The sequence below is a fragment of the Pygoscelis adeliae genome, unplaced genomic scaffold, assembly GCF_000699105.1.
Source record: "Pygoscelis adeliae isolate BGI_AS28 unplaced genomic scaffold, ASM69910v1 Scaffold14, whole genome shotgun sequence".
Classification (NCBI taxonomy): Eukaryota; Metazoa; Chordata; class Aves; order Sphenisciformes; family Spheniscidae; genus Pygoscelis; species Pygoscelis adeliae.
In genome coordinates this window covers 830,129-847,164 of record NW_008825109.1, presented here as the reverse complement: position 1 = coordinate 847,164, position 17,036 = coordinate 830,129, and the positions used below count along the sequence as shown (strand labels likewise).

Sequence of the window (17,036 nt, the reverse complement as noted above, 5' to 3'; positions counted from 1 at the left end):
GGAGAGGGGGAGACGGGGGCCGGGCGCGAACGCCCGCCAGGCAACCGGCGTCGCCTTCACCTCCTCCGGCCGAGACCCGTGCTGTGCCGTTCAGTCCGCACCCATTTGTAGCAGCTCCCGCCGGTCGCTGCTGTAACGACCCCTCGTTTGATGAGTTTTTTCTTCCCTCTGTCCCGGGAAGTCCCCAGCATGCGGCTGGGGCAGCACCAGAAATGAATGGGGAAAATATGATAACAGTTTTGGCCCAGTTAAAGAGTTTTGACCACGTGGGCTGAACCGTTGGTGTGCTAAGCTTTTCATGACCTGGGAAACAGAAGTATGTGCAGGGTTTTTTTTTTAACATTTCTTTTGGATGGAAAGTAGCACAGTTTTAAATAAACGCTTTGACCCACATGTGAAGGCAGGCACAGCACGGCAGGGCCTGGTCTTAAAAGAGCGCCTAGCACCCTTGATAATTGTGATCTGTGCTGTGCATAAACTAGTTTGCAGGTACCTAACTTGAGACAGGACAGAAAAGCTTAGAATAACTGGTCTTAATCATCACTGATCAAGTCAATGGAGTTAATTAGTCAACATATACTGGCTAATATTTTAATTATCTTACAATGGTCTGGATTCACACTTAAATATGTTTGATGTTGCATTTTTCAAACAACGAATTTCAGATCGGTTCATGGCTTTCTCAAGGTAAAGCTTTATGGGGTGGACTGAATGAATCACAGCTTAATGCTGCACCACCTCTGTCAGGCTCTCCCTGTCGCCTTCTCTGGTTGCTTCAGTGCCAGCTCTGACATTCGTGTAACTCTCTAACAAGCCAGTACAGCTCATGAAACCTCGAAGACTTACATCAGGGAAAATGCTTGCAGTTTCTGCTTGTTATTGAGCTGAAATGGCTCACCAGCTCCTCAGAAAAGCACCAGAGTTGATGTAAGGGACAGGGTGAAACTAGGAGTGATTGGCGTGCTCTTAGATCAACTCACCATTTCATGGGACCTAGTACTCACTAGAGAAACTATCTGTTCACTTTCTCGGGAAGGAGATGGGCTATAATTTTGCTTTACTGGTGTACTATGAAAAACCAAAGGGTATAGTTTCTTAGTTACTCAAAATTAATTCTGTTGCGCGAGCAGCAAGCCAAATGCAATAGCCCTACAGCTTGTTGGGTAACAGAGGCACTGCTTGCAAAGTTTAAAATGAGGGTTATGTATTACCATTACTTTAACACAGCATATATCAGCATTGCCATCTAAAAGTCAGTCCTGAAATTTTGTCCATTTTAGTCCTAAGGTGGTAGTTTGTGACTCTGGAATGGGCCGGTTTAACACCTTACTGATACTGCAACAGCAGGGTCACTAATCCAGCAGGATCTAGTGTCCGGGGGTAGAACAGTAGGATGGAGAGCGAGAAGCATGACTGTAAGAAGAAAAAGTAATTTTAATTTCACTTGTCTGATATATATTAGGGCAGGAAGTGATTTTTGACAGTCTCAAGTTATAATTGATGCTATCATCTAATCAGTGAATTATCACTTGAGATGTGGATTGAATTTGAAATTGTCTGAAATACTTTAATCAAGAAACAAATTTAGAAGAGTGCTGCACTGTAACTGCATTTAAATTTAGCTGCTCATTTGCCTTCAGGATTTATTGAATGCTACCTTTTTAAGAGACATATTGAAAACACATTCCATACCAAACCAATAATTTAAGTAATGACTTGGACCTAGGTTAGCATTCATAACTAACTCAGCGTACTGAATCTTGATAGCCAGGGTGTTAACCAGTAACCATTTTTCTTGTTACCAGTTTTTGTGAAGAACTATTTCAAGATTAACTTAACCAGCCTACTGAATAGTTCTCAAACCGGAGGGCACGTTCAGAGAGCTCAGAAAGATCCCCGGAATCACAAGGAAGTCTGAGAACAGAGGGCACAGGGTAACTGAGAGCTGTACCCTGGCCACAGTGTACTCTCTCTGCCCCAGGAGACTTGTCTTTGACATCCTCTCCAGGATACTTTTCAGCTCCCATTCTCAACTCGGGGATTACTAGGTGTCCTAACTAGGTAAGCTCTCAGGAACTAGGTCACAGTGCACGTAAGGATGAGCCCAGACCACACTGGTTGGGTTGGCACAGGACAGCAGGTCTGTGTGCTTCGCCAAATGGTTTGGGAACTGGAGTGGGAGAAGAGCCAAAGTATCTTGTAGACTGAGGTCTTGTGTGAGTGGGTAAAACTTCAAACCATCAGTGTTTTTAACAATCATGGCAGTAACATAGTGACACTTGCAACATGAGAGAATTTTCCTCCATTTCTTTATTCTGAATAAATCCGTTAAAATTAGATATATGGTACCTTCATTGTTTTAAGACTTTTAATGTTTTGAGATTAAAATTTTTAGTAAGAAAAGTTAGGAAACTTGGTCACAACACAATGTGGTTTGAAAACAGAATTTTATACCTAAATACGTATCTTTGGATTACATGAAGGCAATAAACAGAGTTGCTTAAAAGCAAGGTAGACCAGTTGCTGAAGACAAACATTTGGATTATGACATAAATGAAATTTTACAAAGTAGTGATTTCTGTAGCACCAGTAACTAGGGTATGATGACTGGCTGTGTAGACAAGGGGAAACTGGTGGATGTTGTATACTTTGACTTTACCGAGGACTTTCATATAGTCTCCCATAGCACCTTTATAGCCAAATTGGTGAGTTATAGATTGAATAACTGGGAAATAAGGTTGGTGGAAAATTGGCTGGGCCGTCAGGCTTAAAGTGTGGTGATCAGCAGTATGACTGCTTGACTCTGAGATCAATACCCGAGCCAATACCCTTAATTCTTTATTAACAACCTGGAGGACTGAGCACACTCTCAGCAAGTTTGCCGATGATGACGAATTGAGGGGAGCAGTCACTATGCAGGAGGGCAGGGCTGCCATTCAGAGCGGGGTATACAGCCTGGAGAAACAGGCTGCTGAAAGGAACCTAATGAAATTCAACAAAAAGCAAATGCGAAGTCTGACTTTGCATCAGTACAGACTGGGGGTGGTAACTAGAATGCAACTTCATATGAAAAGATGTGGGGGTCCCCAGTGAACAAGCTGACCATGAGCCAGCAACGCACCTTGCAGCAAATAAGGCCAACAGCCTCCTGGGCTGCATTATCAAGAGTGTAGCCAGGACGTTGAGGGAGGTGGTTCTTCCCCTCCGTTCAGCACTTGTGGGACCACACGCTGCAGTGCTTAGCTTTGGGCTCCCGAACAAATCCTAAGGGCTGCCAAGCTGCTCAGGGGCTAGAGAAAGAGAAGACATAAGGAGATCTTAGTGCTGTCAACAGCTACATAAGAGGAATGTCTGGATAAGACAGAGAAGCCAGACTCTTCTCCAGTGTGCACTATGAAAGGATAAGCAGCAACGCACCCGAGCACTTATGAAAAATTTTGGCCCAGTATAAGGGAGAAGTATTTACCTTTACCAGAGTCAAATCTGGCAAAGATTGCCCAGAGAGGTTGTAAAGTCTCCATCCTTGGAGATAATCAAAACATGAGCAGAATTGGCATGGAGTACTCTGCTCCAACTGGACCGGTTTTGAGAAGGAGGGTGGACTACAGATCTCTGTAGTCTGCGACTTCTGGAGGTCCCTTCCAACCTACACCATTCTATGGTGATGTGAATAACTGAGCTGGTCAGCATGTTTTGGTGGAAGGTAGTTTTACCAGTTCTTTTTAAAGGACTACAGATTTAGTTTGTCAGGGAATACTAAGAAATAGGCTACCCCAAAGTGTTTTAAATCAGCATTAAACAAACCAACCAACCCTTGGAATTTAGAGGAATCCATTCAAATGCAGGGTTTTATATGAGGTAAGAACAGTGGTTTATACCTATGGAACGATGAAGATGCCAGAGATGGCAGTAGCTTAGAATGACTTAGAGGTCATTAAAAGTAATCTTCTCGAGACAAGATTTGAGACCAATATTGTAGAGAAAAGACTTTGAATAAATTAATTTGGAAATAGCAATGTATTAGGAAATCAGGTAGCAGCTCATTCAGTAAACAGCATTAGCAAGACTACTTCTAGGACTGCCACACATCAAAAGACATTTGGTGTTCAAAGGAGAAACAAAACCAAGCTGGGAACAGAAAACAACCCTAAGATATGAGGCTTAGGGAGCTTAGCGTGTATACCGTATAAAAAGGAGAGCCGAGATAAGGCAGTACATGTGCGAAGGCTGTTGTATACAGTAGAGGAACTGGGGAGAAGCGCATGGATTTGCTGCCCAGGGCCCAGGTAGTGACAGCTGAAGCAGGTAAAGTTCAACAGCGTAATACTTTCAGCAGTGAGAATTAACTAAACTTTGGAACAATGTAAAAGGAAAGATCATGGATGTATCACATTAAAAACTGTAAAATGGGGTAGGTCCTATTAAAAAAATTAGCTTCAATCTACTTTGAAAGACTGAGTAGATGTGAAGAGAACAACAGCAGGTTGAACGGGACAACAACGCTTGCCTGAGACCAATGGCATTTAAATCTTTTTTTCCCCTCAGTATGCTACAACTTGGTCTCTCAAACTGTCTCTCAACAGTTTGATCTTAACTGTTGTTCTAATACAACTCGTTGTTCTGATGATTTATAGATTAAACTAAAGGGCATGAGCTATATGCAAAACCAAAATGGGAAGGAGAAGGAAGATACAAATACATACATCCCTATTGTAAACGCAGTTCATAACAACAAAAATGCTTTTGCTAGTGTGAAGTCTTTAGTAACCTTAAACTGGTTACACTTGCTGGCAAGTGACAGACTGCAGTAACAGAAACTGTTGTGGTGTGCTTTTGATGGACCTTTTTAGTTTGAAATATTTTACACTTTAATTGATGAGCTTGTTTCTATCGTAGACATACCACAATACTGTTCTTTTATTACTTCAGAAGAAGTCCTAGTCTTTCCACTCACTGATCCATACAGTAGCTTCACATCATAAAAAGGCCAAGCACAGATAAAGCAATTTTAATTTCATCTTTATTTCCATAAATCAGTTACACTTCAAGTGGTTAGATCCTTTGTTTTACATTTCTCACCCGAAGTATGCACCTACAGTAGCTACCACAAAATGTGCACCTATTGCCATTCTAATAGACATTAGTTGTCACTGTATTTTTTCAATCTGGTGCAAATATCATTTGCTAACAACCATTTATAGTTATTTTCTCCATTTACATAAAATGGAGATAAGTTGTAAATGGGTGGCGTTCTGTTTGCTGCAGGTCCAGCCAGTATTAGAAAGCATAGCAGCTTTAAAACTCAATAATGAATTGTTAAACAAGTAGCAGTGTAAAAGCATCTCAAAGGGTCTGCATATGGAGTTATTTCACACTGCACTACGAACAGGATGAAAAGCCTACACAGTAGTGTCTCTTCTATTCCATACACATCTCTTCATCAAAAAGGGCTTGTCTTCATACCCTTTAAAGACGTACCTTGTGCAACTATGAATTTAATGGAATAAAGGTGCTGACTGTTAGAACTACTTGTTGAAGCAAATACGTATTGTCTCCCTTAGGAGGCCATGATACATACTCTGAATCTTTCTGGATTGGCTGAAAAGTACAGAATGCACAGAAGTTCCTAGTGTCCTCTATAGAATGTTTTTACAGAAAAATACTTTAATTTATGCAAAAACATACTTATCCTCTCTACATAAAAATCTCAATTTCAAAGAAACTTTGTATATTCCTTACGGAGTCACTGGAGAATACATTTTTCCAGATTTGTAAATACCTCTTTTAGAAGAAATGCTTGATATCTTTGGTTTGCTTATATGCTGGATGGAAAAAAAAAAAGTTTTAAAGGGAATGACTACCTAGTTACCTGAGGTTCATCTTTCATTTCTTCTAACATGAACTTTGGATAAGGTTAGCTGTTCGGTAGCTGGAAAGGGAAATTATCTTCAAAACAATGAAACACAAAGCTTATTTTAGTGCATATGAAATAAGACAAGGCTGTTTTAGTAAAACTAACACTTAAGGACAGTTATAAAACAAAACTAGTAGTCCTATTTGTTCCAGAGTTAGTAATCCTATTTGTTCTGTATCACCACCTTCTTTGCAAATATAAAGCATTACAAAAATAGTCACAATAGTATTTCTGTATTAATCTATTATTCTGTATTATATTTTGGAAAAGTGCTTACAGAGGCAAGTTTATTAACTGCACACTCATACCCTTCCAGCTGTCTAAAGCCCTGATCCAGCTGTTTAAAACCCTTGTTCAATACAGAACAAGGAGTTAAGACAACTTTCATTTTTCCTTCTACGAACGCCCTCCCTATTTTTACATTTTCATGTCAAATTAAGTAACAGTTGCTTGAAAAGTACAGTGTGATTTGTGTTAAATCACAGATTAGCAACGTAGTTACTTCTAAATAGGAAGTTTCATCTCTAACGTTAAGCTTTGAGAAATAGTTCATTGCTTTCATTTTTTACCCTTCTTCTCATTATCCAATACTTTATATTCATCTAACACAGCATGGCCGGTTTCCTTTGCAGTTCTCTTTACAACAGCTTTGATACCAATATTGTCAATGTTAAACGCTGTCACACCAACATTGATTGCAGAATTCATAGCGTTGTCTGTAGCATGGCCAGCATCATCTCCATACCTTAAGAAAGATAGCCATTTTGTAGATATGTATACTTAGTATTTTTCTCTTCACTAGAATACTTTTGAAAGCAAAAATTTAAGCATTACCAAGAACAAATAATAAGCACAGAGCCTGAATGTCTAAAGAATAAAACTAGAAATTACCAAGCCATTTGAGTAAGGGCTGCTCCTCTATCAGATGGATTACTCTTTAAAGATACTAATATGCTTCTGCCGTTTTTCCTCAAAAAACCTTCCAGTCTTTCCTCCTCCTTCCCCTCTAGTTTTGAAGAGAAGACTAGAAGGCTTATCTATAGAACCATAAGAAGAGAGGAGGGAGTTGTGTGCAATAACCCCTAAGTACTTTTTCACCTAAGTTCTTGGGTTAAATTCCTAATACCCTCTATTCCCCCATGTAAGTCCTGACAGCCAGACCCTTGCAGCTGCTCAGACTTCTCAGTCTGTACCATGGGTGGCAGCACTGAGGATGAAGAAGAGCAAACACTGTCTTGCCTTCTCACCCGTTACAGAAAAAGGGACCGGAATCACCTCAGGCATATTTTTTGTCAGTTGGTACCACCACTGCCAGAATAGTGCTTGGTTAGTACTTGTTCTGTATCACCTTTGCGTGTGTCTACATGGCATAATGTGATACTATGTCTGGTGTAACAGCAACACGCTGGCACGTTAATTCCAAGCCCCAAAAGTAGTCACTGAGGTAGCGCACTGTGCTCAAGCAAATTAACCCAGACAGTCTAACAGCTCTCCTGGGTACTGAGGATTGCTGACACAGCTATGCTCATATGTTGGAGGTAGCAAGGTCCCTACAAAAAAATGTCATTGTGCAGTGAAGACTTATCTGAAGTGACCCAGAATCAATACAGTGGCAAAGGGGAAGGAGGGGGGGAAAGGAGAAGTCATGCAAAACCCCAAAAGGCTCAACAAAGCTATCTTGAGGATATGATGAAAATAACCGAGAGATAAAACCTCTGGTCTCTCCACTGGGCTGTGGGTCCAGCTTCTTTATGCTTTACGGGGCAAGTCAGCAGTCTCGTATTAATTACTCAAGTGTGAAGAAAGGTACACATCTACACCAGCAGAGGGAGGATACTGAAGGAGGACAAGAGTATAGCGAGAGCAGCAACTCCAACCGTTGTGGGCAGCCAGACATTTCCCCAGAGAGCACTGTAATCAGACAAACCAGGCCAAAGGGAAGTATTTCTGGCAGCGTCAGAATCCCAGCAGCTACCAGTTACTTCTTCCCTGTGCTTCTTATGACCAGAGTTTCTTTGAGGACCTCAAATAAGGCTAGGGAGAAGCACAGAATATCAAAGAATCCAAAAATCTATTGCATTATCAGTGCAGCAGCCATGGCATAATGGCTGGAACCAACAGTGAAACTGAATAGGAAGAATTAGTGCTTTTTTGTTTTGTTTTTAATTCTCTGATAGAGTAACAGCCTTGACTCACCAACACATGATTTGCAGATCACAGAATTAATCTCACATCAGAAGTGCTGTATTTGTCAATTTGCTTAAGTTATTTTCACCTCAGGAACATCATAAGCCAGTTTTATGTAACATCAGTAAAAAAGGTAACTTCATTTAAAGTGAGACGGTATCTTATCCAATACAGTTAGACTAACAGTTTTTAAATATTTGATAATTGATTTTTCAGTTTGCCTGTCTCAATTGCATCATTTGTAACTTCCTTTTTAAAAAAAAAAAAAAAAAGAAAGTTGGGCAGATGTATATACTGCAGTTATTTGTATCATTGTAAAAAACCACTAAGGTAGTAGCATGTTACTTTGGCAGACATATCACTTCTGAAGCTATATTTTCCCCCAATTCTGATCAACATACACATATGATGAGCATCTCTCTATAATTCCATCCACAAAGGTACTGCAGCTAAGTTTTAGCTCAGTTTTTTGTTGATTTAGAGACACTGGGATGATGCTCCTTTAGCTTTGTTTCCATTAAGTGGAATTTAGCTCATTCACTGAAGTATTCTGAGTGGCAGAAATCTTTGTCACTGAAGGAGAAAACAGCTTCCAGAAGAGGTATTATGTAGAATTTTAATACATTTATACAGATAGATTCTAAAGATCAAATATCAAATATTTTCAATTGTGTTGTAATTAACTGCAACATTTAATTACTTATTGTTTTTCACTCTTAGGGGCTGTTGACTGCTGATCTCCATATTTCCTATATCTAAAACAAAAACATTAATGTGAATTTATGTGAAGAGTACCAGTAGAATACCTGCTGACATTCCTACTGAAAACAAACATTAGCAATAAAGCACCACTGACTAGAACTTCACTATCTAGCCTCGTATTTGAAATGCATCACAACACAACCCTGAATGCCAATCCACTTAATACCGTATGTTGATGTTTACCTTATTACGTTCTGCTAGTAGCCTGTATGCACTTTCAGCAGTCCTTTTTAACATCTATTTTGCTACACTTATCACCGATTCCATTTAACCTACGTGCTTCTGCTTACTCTTCACTTTCTATCATACCTATTGCACTTTTTTTTTTTTGAGGGGTGCATTTCATACGTTTTGCAGTTATTTCAATATATTCCCTTATTCTCCACAGCATCTTCCAGCACATGCACTCAACTTCGTTCTTTCCATCATCTTAGTAACATCATCTTAATCCCAAATGTTACTATCCTCTTCCCCCATTATCTTTTTCTAAGAACACCTGTATTTTGCAAGTCAAGGCTATCCTATTATTGCTCTTTATGCCTTAGATTTCCTTACACAATACTCCTTTTTGTACCTCCTCACTTTAGTCAGACCTGCTGATAGTGGAAGTTCTTCCATTTTTCTTCAAATTTAGCTAAGTTTACATAAATTCAGGATCACAGCTGCGATGTTTAAAACAGTAACTTTTTTCATAATGACATTATACTGTAGAGCAAAGATATAAATCTGAAGAGTATTTGTAACATAGCCTGAAGCTGTAATACTTCTAGAAGAGAGATAAAAAAAATACTTACCACAATCATTAACTCATTTCATATTTTTACTTACAGGAGATGCTCATTACTGTGTACTTAGCAGCTTATCATGTGCTGCATAATTAGAGCAAAGCAGGTATTTCAGTTAGCTTCCCTGCACTTTCATAAGCTTTTTTTGCCAGTATTCAAACACAATGACAATATGTTGAAGATGAAACCAATAAAAACATAACTTACTTGTATTTGACAGTTTTTACAGTCTCAGTTGAAACACTTTTAGCAATGCACTTAGCTGCACTTTCTAAACCTTGCCACACTGTTGAAAACCCTGTAAAAATGAACAGCTTGTTTGAGTTCATAGCATTAAAAAGTGTGCAATTAAAAAAGTATAAGGAATTTTTATTACCTTGAACTCCACTTGCTGCTACCACCAGAGCACCATCAAAAGTGGATTTGCCATCTTTATCTTTCTTAAGGGATTCTGGAACTAATTTGCTGCCATGCTTCTTCACATGTGGAGCCAGCTCCTTTCCAACACAGCTTGCTATAGAACACACTCCCTCAACTGCCATAAGACACAGTATGCAGATTATTTAGTAAGAACATAGAATATCTTTCTTTGGAAGTCCTTACTCTTAATGAAAAGTAAGTTTCACTGAAGTCTTAAGTGTTGCTTCTATTTAAATACGCTTATTTGAAAGACAGACTTTTTACCACACTTAAGAACCCAACTGATAGAGAAGCAACTTTATTTTTCAGATTCTGCACAGCTCCAATTCCTAAGAAACAAGTAAGGTTAGTCTTTTGGCTAAGAAGCACTTTAAAAGACATACATACGTCACACACACTAATTTCAAGAAACTGTTTTCATTGCTTTGTTATCCCCAGCTTGCAGATAGGGAGCAAGCTGTGTTTCTTTCCTGACCTGTCTTCTGGAAAAGTCTTTCTTACAATCATTCCAGCTCTTCCAAGTATTTTTATAACATCCAGCACAATTTGCTTTTAAACTTGGTTGAGTCACTAGACACTAAATATAAACATTAATGCAAATAAACAACAGAATGAAGAGAGCTGCTAGGTTTACCAAGCACCTCTGAACACCAAGCCATTTCTATCTGGAAGTTTATACATAGTCTAATAGACTTGTTTCAGGTGTGTGTATTTAAAGCCATGCACACACACATTCTCTAGTGGTACAATATGTATGTTCGTAACCACGGATAGTACAGGTTTTAAAATACATGGTTATCAACTTATGGAGAGAGACCATTTTGAATTAACTGTCTAAAACTTAGAAAAACATGCCAAACTTAAGACTGTACAGACTATTCTTTTAGGAAAGAAAAAGATGCCTCAAGGCCATATAATATTAGTCCTCAAGCATGTCTCTTGCAGGAGATAACTAGGCACAAACTGCTGAATTTCATCAGGTCAGTCCCTCCTCTAGTTCATTCACTAGAGAAACCAGCTCTCATTTTACAGAATATTTATTATTTAAGGCAAAAATACAATATACTATAAGATGGAAATTTTTTACCTAAGAACTGGCTGACTTTCACAGCTCCTCCAGTAGCCTGTTTTGCTACATGAAGCCCCTTTGCCACAGTTGGGTTGACTTCCAGAGGTTTTTCTTCTGGTTGAATGTGTTCTCGCAGTTTAGAAGCTCCTTTGTGGATAGCTTTACCAGTATATTCTGCTCCTTTTATTAGGCCCCAGCTTACCCAAGATGCACCTTCAAAGCAAAAATTGTGTTTCTTAGAATGTACAATTTTATAGACTATGATTCCTACAGCTTTCCCTCCTCTGCCTCCGCAACACTGACTTTAGAAACATTCCTGATTACACAGTCTGTAATTATACTCTTCCCTGAATGGGCCAGCATGAATTCCTGCAGTGATTTCTGCTCCTACACCACCCACGTTTTTTCAATTCACTTTATTTAGTTTAATACAGCCAGCTCTCATCCAAATGTCAGCTTAATACAGATACTCAGTTTTTTAATAGATATCCAAGCCCCAGCTGGTTCAGAAGTGATAGAACTGCACATCTCAATGCTATTAACATTCTGAAAAGGTACAACCCAGCCCTCTAGCCCTCCTAGCAGACTCATATTTATTACAATCAGCTGGTGGTCATTAGTATATTCCAAAGGTTCTCAGAGGAAAAAAAAAGTTTATCTGCATCAATCACAATAGATGCCTGCTTTACTGTAACTCCTCATACAGGAGTACAATTGTTCTATCGCAGTGGTCTGAGTCACAGGGGGGTGATATCGCAACACATAGTCAAATGAGGAGCCTAACTCATTTGCAATGAGCAAGACTATCGGCAATGGATTTAAATTCTGCACTGTTTTTATAGAGCCCACCAAAGCATCTTTTAGGTGAGTACAACTGGAACTGGTGAACAACTACTTTTGACCACTCAGCTTCTACCAGCACACATGCATTTAGCTGAAAATACTGTTTAAATGTTACTCACAGAAGTTTATATTCACACAATCCTCTTATTACAACAGTACCTGACAAGATTCCATGGGCAACTTTCTCACTCCATTCTGGCAACTCTTTCTGATTTTCCACTCCTTCAGGTTGTGGGTGGATACGTACAGTCTGAGGCAAGTTAATTGCATCACTAGAGGCTTCTGAAGGCTAACAAGTGAAAGTAAACGGCTGAGAATCTGCTTTGCAACATATCATCAGGATTTGTTTTACGTGTTTTAGATGATACAGATCCATTATCAGAAAACGCTACTGCTGTGTATTCCTTGGGTGTACAGAAATTCAATGGAAATTTGTGATTCAATTACTTTTGCACAGAAATGCTATGCATTCAAAAAAAGCTTATCAGACAGCTCAGCATTTTCTGTACACTTTCTTCATCGAGTTACAATGAAAAGATTTGCATGCCAACACGGCCATATGGTCAAGTCACTAAGTAGGGAAAACTTACAGTACAAGTTAACTAGCAAAAAAAAGATAAGAGGCTTGTCCATCTATCATTTTTATCTTCTCAGAGGGAAGTCAACTCTGTTGTTATTCAGTACAGGAACTGCAGTCCAGCTGCACTAAAAGAATGCAGCTGTTCTGGTTGTTTTGCTCCTCATCCTTCCCTCCCAAATTAAAAAATAAAGGAGATTATTCATTCTACATGCTGTCAATGCTTTTGCAGACTGGCACAGCCGAGGAACACATCAGGCTGTGCATGATACTGCTCTCCATTTAAAGTTGGGTGGATAGGTTCAGTGTGATTTCATGTCAAACACTAGAGTTTCTGGAGTAGACGTTAATCATTCAAATGTAGCAACCACCACTACAGTCTGGTTAGTGTTTCTAAAAAGTGTAACATCACTTTACACAGTTCACAAGACAATGTGTAATTAAACTAATTCGAGAAAGCAAAAAAATTGTAATAGACTTGGGTTTTGGTTAGAATTCTATTTTTAAGACTTTTCCAATGTAAAAGTAAAAAAAATAAACATGTCAATGACTGAAAACACTGCTAGTTAATGAGGGACAGTAAGAAAAACTTTTTTGTTTAGTCTAAAAGAGTATATGAAAGCATTCATAGATGAAACCTATGAGCAGAATAGTGTACACAATATAGAATAATATTTGATATTGCATGGAATTCTTAGATTCCTCTGAAATACTTACTGGAAATAAAATTAGGGTATTGCACAAAGATGGCTGTTGCAGTAAAACAAAACAAAAACATTAACAGAAAAGAGTAGATTAAGTCTTGAAAAGTTGCTAGGTTAACAATGTATCACTGACTTGTACTCTATCATCAATTACTGCTTGACAGCAGTGTGAAATTTCATGTTTAAGAAATGTCTTCAGCATTCAGATTCTATCTTTCACAATCAGTGACGAAAACACTCTGGGGGCTGGGCAGGAGAAATGACTTTAATACACAGCTCTAACTAAAAAAACAGCAATTAAAAAAACCCCAAAGTACGCTCCAGATATAATTTAGTTACACCACAGTTTGGGTCACTATGTAGAAAACCATTCAATGAGTCTTCTAAGGACTTTGCTAAGGAGCAGAAATGGGTTCTCTAATAACATAGGTGACTCTATACTATAATTACATTAAATATACTTGTTAATTAGATCCTCATGAGTACTATATAAAACAGACTCATTAAATGGCCATCAGACTAGGCTTTGAAATATTTGTGCTCTATCACAAAGGTTTTAAAACTCCAGAAATCTGCTACTGATGTGCAAAATCTGGTAGCCTGCAGTAATTGAACCAGCTCTTAACAAACAAACAAACAAAAAAACCCAAATAAAAAACAACACAGGGCACAGCATATATTGCTGCTTTCAAGGAAGTCTGGAATCTCAGCAGTTCTAACGTATTTCAGTGACAATTTTTTTTTTTTTTTAACTATAAAATTTTGGAATCACTGTCCTGGAATTTACCTGGACTTTGTGGCCAGACATCTGTTTAAATTTATCTTCAAAATGCGCCCTCTCAGTTGCTGGGAGCTCTGAAGATAACCCTACTCTCTCATGGGATCCTGGCACCTGTGACATTGTATCAGGGAACATTAACAAAAACATGGAATTTTAGGACAACAAGGAACTAATGAGATACCCAATTTGAACTACTTCTACGCAGGAAAGATTACAGAATTTTATCCAGTAAGTCCTGCACTGAAACATCACATAATTCTGTAGTACTTTTCCCTTTGAAGTAAAAATTAGTGGCCTCCTGTGCTAGTGAAATTGAACTCAACAGGATTTATAACACAACAGAACTCTGCCCACATGGCATGCTGCAAGCTGGTCCTTCATCATTGCTGCATTCAAGTCTTGGTGATTCAGCAAGATTCTATCTTTCATGAAAAGATGCAATCTTGCCATGAGCTTTTAAGTAGTTATTGATTACCATTCTTCCTGAAATGGTGCTCCAGTGCTCTTACAGTAATATTTTTCACCTTGTTTCCAGTCACTGTATCTTATTGCACCTTCGTTAGACTATGGTTTTTTTTTTTCTATTTTCTCTATCTGTTAATATCTTACTGCAATAAGGCACCAGATTTATCTATTTTGAGATCCCATTTGAAGGCAGATTTTTGAGGTACACACTATTTTCACAGGTCTTCTCTGAAGCGGGCTTAATTTTTTTGAACTGTAAACGCCTTTGGGCACAATATTCCAAGAATGGTATCATCAAAACTACACAGTGTGTGTGTGCACATGTGTGTACACACACACACGGAGGAAAAAACATGCTTTCTCCTGAACAGAAAATTTCATTTTGGGTCCTATGTTCTCTTTTGGAAAAGTAGAGAAAATATACAAAATGGTCTCTAATTCTTCTCTGTGCTTACAGTTTAGGATTTTAAAATTTCTGTCTTCCCATCTCACAGAGCCTACAGTTTCATTACTAGGTTGCTTAACCTCGGCTACTTTACTTATTTCTCACTGGTAAGCTTACCAAGTGAGACACAGAACTTTGCAGTTTTACACAACTAAATGTAAATGGGAGAATGTATTGATCATTTCCACCTTCCCTTATTGGCCTAAAAAAGGCAGCCCAGGAATTTACCTGGATTCGAAGGTCAGACATCTGTTTTAAGAGATCCTCAAAGAGCTCTCTGTCAGCTGCTGGAAGTTCTGAAGACAGCACTACTCCCACATAGGACCCTGGTATCTGGGACATCGAGTCAGGGAACATGTAGACTCCAGTATTGCAGCACAGAACAGGAGACTGGTTACACCTTAGGGGATACAACCAGTCACAAACCTAGAAAAGATAAGTACATAAAGGAATTAAAGGAACCTTTTAAAAAGAAAGGCAGGCACAATGTACTGATAAGCACCAGAAACTCGATTTTCTGTAAAGTTTAGTAAGAAAAAGAAAAAAGCCTTGTATCATCTTGGGGAAAAAAAAAAAAGAAAAAAAACCCAAAACAAAAACCCCACATGACTATGGAAATACCATTCTTGATTACTTCTGACAGTCTAATATAGAGAAAATACTAATTTTCACAGGACTATAATTCAGGCTGGTAGCCTCTTAAATGAGGTCTAGTCTTGAGGCCCAGGTGTAGAAGCAGATGAAAAGCACTGCCAAACAAGTCAGGATTCACAGCGCCTGTATCTTCCTGTAGATCTCAGGACAGTTTATATACTTGGATAAAGAGAACGTATGGCTGTCGCTGGCTGACTGTTGAAGACTGCTAACACAGGTGGAGGTGAACCAGCAGACCCAAAACCAGGAAGCGGTTTTTGTTTGTTCCTCCAAGTTTCCCCTTCGCTGATGAGACTTTCAACAGCCAATCTTAGCAGCAACAAGGAGATCCAAAGTCAGAAACCAGACCAGAAACACAATGTACATTACAGAACATGCCCATATGAAGCAAGCATGGACTGAAAAAATCCAAATAATGCATCTTTTTTATTTGTAGTTCAGAGTCTGGATTAACATGGGCCCTCAAATTCCAAATTATCAGTTGTCCTAACCTTATCACTAGTTGAGGCTGAAGTGGGTAGCATGCAACCCTGTTTTACACTGACGTGTTACAATAGGTGAATCAACAGGTCTTCTCTATGCGAGGAAAGGGAAGTTAATTTTATGAAGTGAAAAGACATGTTAAGTCAACTCCTTTAGAAAATGGAATTCACCAAAACAGTCAGCACTCGACAACCTTGGGAAGACACAGAGGTGATTTTCACAGAAAAAATCATAAGAGTGTGTATTTGCAGAAAACCATTTTTCCAACAGCTATAACACCTTTCGTATTATCACACAGAGATTTAGGCTCAAAAGAGCAAGAACTTGAGAAGATTGCCTTTTAAGGTTTTATGACAGTTCTTAAAATCTAATTAAAGGAGAAAACTATTTTCCTGTTACCTGAAGAAATGCAGGTGGACGATTCTGGGTCATCTCACTATCTGTATCCAAGAACTTCACAATGCGTAGATATCCAGGATATGAAGGAGCGCTAACCTGCCCATCAGGAGTCACAAAGAATATTTGTACTCCTTGGGGAATCAAGATCAGCTCATCCGCATCCACTCCCAGGTTTTCAAGGGGAGGTGGCTGAGTACACTTACTGTAGTAGTCCTCACCTACAGAAGAAAACTCCCCAGAGTCTGTGCCATAAGACACAGTAAAATGGCCATTGGTAGCTTGAGGAGTGTAGGCAGGAGGTGCTTCATTTGGCAGACAAAGAGGTTTTGCAGATGATGGACTCATAGCTGGAATTTGCCCCTGGCTCACAGTTGCAGCACTTCCATCTGCTGCACGTGGCTGACTTGGTACCAACAGAGAATTAGGGGCTGGGGGTCTTTCTGGCTTTTCTTTGGAAGGAATGGATGGGTACAACTTGGGCACCCCAGCAGGGGCAGCCATTGCAGCAGGACTTGCTTGTACAGGTGGGGTGTTTTGTTAGAATGCCG

The 17,036-nt window shown here is 39.1% G+C and overlaps 1 protein-coding gene across 1 annotated transcript in view; it reads right to left on the bottom strand.

Moving 5' to 3' along the window:
- Positions 1–5,012: 5,012 nt before the first annotated feature.
- SPG20 (spastic paraplegia 20 (Troyer syndrome)) overlaps positions 5,013–17,036 on the bottom strand; it is a 12,885-nt gene continuing 861 nt past the window's right edge. Inside the window, 8 exon segments of the mRNA XM_009327717.1 lie at positions 5,013–6,659; positions 9,856–9,946; positions 10,025–10,183; positions 11,156–11,350; positions 12,140–12,269; positions 14,049–14,153; positions 15,181–15,378; positions 16,489–17,036. The exon segment at positions 16,489–17,036 is cut by the window's right edge and continues 23 nt beyond it. Of these exon segments, the coding sequence (XP_009325992.1) occupies positions 6,473–6,659; positions 9,856–9,946; positions 10,025–10,183; positions 11,156–11,350; positions 12,140–12,269; positions 14,049–14,153; positions 15,181–15,378; positions 16,489–17,036 (1,613 nt within the window). The 3' untranslated portion in view covers positions 5,013–6,472.